This window comes from Octopus bimaculoides, chromosome 13 (assembly GCF_001194135.2).
Source record: "Octopus bimaculoides isolate UCB-OBI-ISO-001 chromosome 13, ASM119413v2, whole genome shotgun sequence".
NCBI lineage: Eukaryota > Metazoa > Mollusca > Cephalopoda > Octopoda > Octopodidae > Octopus > Octopus bimaculoides.
Window position 1 is genome coordinate 62,601,351 of NC_068993.1, and position 5,586 is coordinate 62,606,936.

At 37.5% G+C, this 5,586-nt stretch overlaps 1 protein-coding gene across 4 annotated transcripts in view; it reads right to left on the reverse strand.

Moving 5' to 3' along the window:
* The window catches only part of LOC106884332 (glycine receptor subunit alpha-2), a 206,315-nt gene that overhangs the window by 67,061 nt on the left and 133,668 nt on the right, over positions 1–5,586 (reverse strand). For all 4 annotated transcript variants that reach the window (XM_052972553.1, XM_052972554.1, XM_052972552.1 and 1 more), the window contains one exon: positions 1,844–1,908. In XM_052972553.1, coding sequence (XP_052828513.1) covers positions 1,844–1,908 — 65 coding nt within the window. The remainder of the gene's footprint in view (positions 1–1,843; positions 1,909–5,586) is intronic.

Here is a 5,586-nt window from a genome sequence, read left to right on the forward strand (position 1 = left end):
AATAAACCAAATAAGTAGAATCAGTACCAAACATAGACAACAAAATTAGTACGGGGGGGGGGGTGACTTGTTCGACTGAAACGCTAGCTTGACCACCGTCCAGTGACTGAAACTAGTAAAAGATGAAAGACATTATTTTCAAAATGATAACACTTGAACATTTTGCACACGTGCGCACACGTTCTCTTATCTTTATATAAGGCAATACGAGGCCTGATCAATAAGTATCCGGAGTGTTACTATAGTAACGAAGCTAAAGCACGCATAGTGAAACCGGTTGACACAGATTGATTTTAAACTCTGCTGTGCATGTGCACTACGTTTTAACGTTCCAGCTTACATCTGCTGTTAACAGCAGTGCTTGGAAGGAAGTTGTGTAGCGTGTGATCGTCGCAGTGACCACGACAGAGAAAGTTTTCATGGAGAAACCTGCTCAGAGGCCAACGCAAGTTTGCAGAATGTGTATGGAGAGGAGTGCATGAGTCACACACAAGCGCACGAGTGGTTCAAACATTTCCAAGATGGTAACATTTCATGCAGATTCTCTGCTGAACTTTCTCTGTTACGGTCAATGCGATGATCACACGCTGCACACCTTCCTTCCAAGCGCTGCTGTAAACAACGGTGAGCACATGCATAGCAGAGCTCAAGGTCAATCTCTGCCGCGTAGCTTCACTCTCCGTGCTTTATCTTCGTTACTATGGCAATACTCCTGATATTTACTGATCACACCACGTATATATACTTTTTAGAAGTATTTTCCTATGATTAGCCAAGACTTTGTTCGTTAGGAAGAATTTATATTTTATCAGTTAAGCTGTGTTCATGATGAAACTAATATATTATTCCAGACTTACAGCATCATTTGGTACATTTTCCCGACAGACAAGTACAGCGCCCTGCTATGAGGTGAGAGATCACTAAATAATTAATGCATTCATATAACTTGCAGTGGTGTCGCTAAAGCTATGCGATGACCTTGGAAAGAACGACAAAACTCTCCCTCTAATCATTGTTTTAGCCACCGAAGCCTTTCTTATTACAATAAGCATATACGTGCTGATTTGTAAGGATCTATAGTAAAATGATAATTAAATTATTTGTTGAAATATTGAATTTTTTAAATTATTTTACTTGTTTCACTCATTAGATTGCGACCATGCCGCAGCACTGCCTTGAAGACTTTAGTCAAACAAATCACCTCCATTACCTGTTCTTTTCTTTTCGTTCTTTTTAAGTCTGGCACATATTCTATCTGTTTCTTTTTGCCAAGCCGCTCAGTGTTGGGGACGTAAACAAGCCAATAACAGTTGTTAAGTGGTGATGAAGGACACACACACACACACACACACATACACACACACACATACACACACAAACACACACAGTTATATACAACGGGCTTCCACACAGTTTTCGCTTATCATATTCACTCACAAGACATTGGTCAATCCGGGGCTAAAGTAGAAGATACTGGACTGGAGATTATGTGGCTGCTAAACGAGCTTCTTAAAGCACAGACATGACAACATCTAGAACTCTGATGCTCTACCGACTCAGCTAAATCAAATATCTCTTTGGAAATCTTATGCGTTACGGCAAAAACAACTTTCGCTTAATTATTCTTATTTCTTTATTTCCATAAATTCGAAAGACAGCTACAGAATGTTTCCTTGTTATTAAGCTTCCTCGTCAAAACAGCTTACTTAAAATACGATTACTGCAGTTAGTATATCTGCACATGCACAATATTGTACCTGTGTTGACCGTCAGACCGATGATTAGATGAAGGTCTTTGATAAACTTTTCAAAAGCTGTATCTAACATATAAAAATACTCTTACCTGGATCAAAATGAGGGGAGATCCGATTGTCATAGTTCAAGAGAATGTTTTTGATCACTTCAGACCTGTGAGGAGTAAAAGAAAGTACGTTAGTAATGTCACGGAGGAAAAAGAAATCAAGTATATATATATATACATACATATATATATATATATGTATATATATATATATATATATATATATACAGAATATGCGAGTTTAGTTCACTGGTGATCTAAATGAATAGGTACGCTGAGTAGGTGTTGTGACGGATCGTCAGAGTTCCAAGCTCGGAACTGAGATGGGAGCTATGGATTCATTTAAGGTTTCCGATTAAGCAGATATATATATATATTTGTGAAAGAGGACAACAAACGCCGAGGCATAACAAGCATCTCAAATCATATATACGGTTTCATATTATTCTTAAATTAGTTGAGGTCTTACAGCTGTTTCTGGGATATCCCAAGTGATAGGCGAGTATGCCTGAATAAGGGGGTATTCCGTCATCAGAGACAAGTAGAGAACATATGAAAGATCCAGACATGGAAATATTCTGATATAAGATCTAGACATGGAAAATTTGCAGATAATAAACAATGAAATAGAAGAGTAAAGAGTAAGGAAATATGGAAATAAAGTTCACAGTTCGTTTTTCAGAGGGTATCGATGTTAGTCTGAATGTCCTTAGGTAAAATCCAAGGTTAATCCAGGCAGGATTATGGTAAAGTATGAGTAGTGTGTTCGCCACAAACCAGTCATCTCAAAACGAACACACCATTCCCATTTTTGCCAAAATATTCTTTTCTACTCTAGGCACAAGGCCTGGAATTTTTGGAGAGGGCGCCAGTCGATTAGATCGCCCCCAGTGCGCAATTGGTACTTAATTCATCAACCCCGAAAGGATGAAAGGCAAAGTCGAACTCGGTGGAATTCGAACTCAGAACGTAAAGACAGACGTTTCTGCCAGCTCGCCGCCTTGTAATGGAAGAGAGGCAAAGTCGATCTCGGCAGTATTTGATCTCGGGATTTAAAGGAAAGTAACTAAACACTGCAAGCAATTCTATCCAATACTCCACTGATTTTACTACTCCGTCACGTTGCACTCCTCCACAAATCTTAATAATGTTATTATGGGAATATATTATTAAGTTAATGCGCACATACTGTTAAACGTGTAACAAACTGAAATAATAATTGACATTGTCTGGTTTAATATTTTGCGTTGGCACTCATCTAAAGTATCTGAATTAACTTAATTCCATTATTACTGCCGTCACTCGAAATCGATTCCAAATTTGCTTCAGCATTCATTTAATTCCTGTTTGGTTGTCTTTGGGACGAGGAGCCGAATTTTTGAGAGATTAAAATGAATGCCACTTATGTTAACTCTTATAATAACTCTGCATTTTTGACTGTTTCGACTCACATTTTAAAACCACAATAATTTTTTATACATTTCTCTAAAACCCGGAAAATAAAAACAAAAGAATTTTTAAATAATTATATCTTAAGGGGAATATGAGAAAATAATTAAATGTCACAGGTTGTCAGCAGCAACAACGGGATGCGTCAGTTTTGAGAACCTATTTGTGCTGAGTGGTTGCTGCTGAGAGTAACACTGAGTGGCAGCGAGTTTGATAGGAATGTTTCTTCACTAATATGTTCAGGTCAGCGTATACACAGAGGTTGTCGAATATAAATTACCTTACTAATTTCGTCACATAATCAACCCTGACCAAAGTGGATTCGAAATTTACTTCACTTCTATCTTAATTACTGTTTTATCTTCTCAAGGAGCCGTGGGCCCTGAATATCGATTGATGGAAGTATAAAAAGTTTATTGGAAATGAAAAAAAAAAAAAATCCTGATTGTTTACAGCGATTTCAAAACAAATTATGAAATTACAATGTCGTTTAATACATTTCTAGAATTCACACTAAATAAATATATGATAATCAACATAACACCGACTACCTTTTGATCGTTGTGCACTCTAAGTGATCATGTATTTTACGTCAAGGAACTAAAATTACACGGCTTAATTATACGTGTATCTATTTATTTTATGTGTCTATGTGTGTGCGGGTGCATAAATATATATTTAAGATTCTCCTCTCTCTTGCTCAACACGTGCGCACTCACACACACACACACACACACACACACACACACACACACACACACACGCAATTAATTTGGGGTTATGCAAAAATCTGATACTCAGCAGTTTCCTGGAAATCTAGCCGACTCATGTGACCAAGTAAGCTCGATGGAAAAACAACAGGTTACTTCTTCTAACGGGAGATGGACGCCTGCCGGCGTCAGAGCACGTATAAGGCTTAAACAAAAGTCAGCAAGAAAGAAACAATAAAAGCATGAAAGTGATAAAAGTGGGTGTAATGAAAGGGTAGCAACTGAGATGGCGACTTCGTAACTCTCTTACTCTTGTATTCTTTTGCTTGTTTCAGTCATTTGACTGCGGCCAAGCTGCAGCATCGCATTAAATGGCGTTAGTCGACGAAATCGACCCCAGCACGTTTTTTTTGTAAGTCTAGTATTTATTCTATCGGTCACTTTTGCTAAGTTACTGAACCCAGAACCATGTGGTTGGGAAGCAAGTTTTTTTTTTACCATACAGCCACACCTGCGCTTGTAGAAACAATGCATATTTATTTCTTTATTGCCCACGGAGGGCTAAACATAGACAAGCACAGAACTTATTTTACATATATTTAAGAAATAATAAATATTACCGATAGCCTTGTGGACTTTGATCACAGAAGTTAAAATAGTGGGAAAATGAAGTATTGAACCGTGATATACTTTCTACTCGTTAGATTCTTTCTAAAATAAGCGCAAGGCCTGATTTATTTTATGGGAAAGGGCCAGTCGATTACATCGAGCCCAGTGCTCAGCTAGCTTATCAAGCCCGAAAGAAGGAAATGCAAAGTGGACCTCGATGGTATTTGGATTCAGAACGTGAGACCGGAAAAAATGACACTAATTATCTCGTCCGATTCGCGAATGATTCTCCCAGCTCGCTCTCTTTAGATAATGTAATAATGTAATGGGGAAATAGTGGAAGAACTGCCATAGGAAAGAGCAAGGACAGAGGGCACCGAGAGTCAAGTTAAAATGAAATACAACAATAAAATATTAAAGCAAATATAGAAAATGCACTGCAAAAAGCATGCTATAGGGTTTGGGATATGCAGATTTTAGTGTTCATTGTCCCGAACGATGCATCATCGGACATGGGGTTTCTTCGATATCCGTGTTGAAAGACAAAAAGGATAGAACCACAATTCACAAAGAGTAGAGCAGAAAAGGCGAACACATATAACGAGAGTACTCGTGAGTAAGCGACATGTGCAGCTTGTGTATTACAGAGCAAAGATAAAATGTTCACCTTGGCCTAGCATTTAGCATTGCGGGAAGTTGTCTGCTACTTTCATCTACTTTATTCTGTTCGATGAACCGGCGAAATGTCAAGAATGCTTCAAAGTAAGACAAGTGGGTCGACCGAAATACTTTATCAATTTCTACCATGTTATCGAGTATTTTTGCTCATTCATGTATATGTATGTATGTATGTATGTATGTATGTATGTATGTATGTATGCATGTATGTATGTACATACATACACACATAGATATCTATATATCTACATCTATCTATCTACACATATATATATACACATGTATATATATATATGTATATATATATGTATATGTGTATACATATATATATGTATGCAT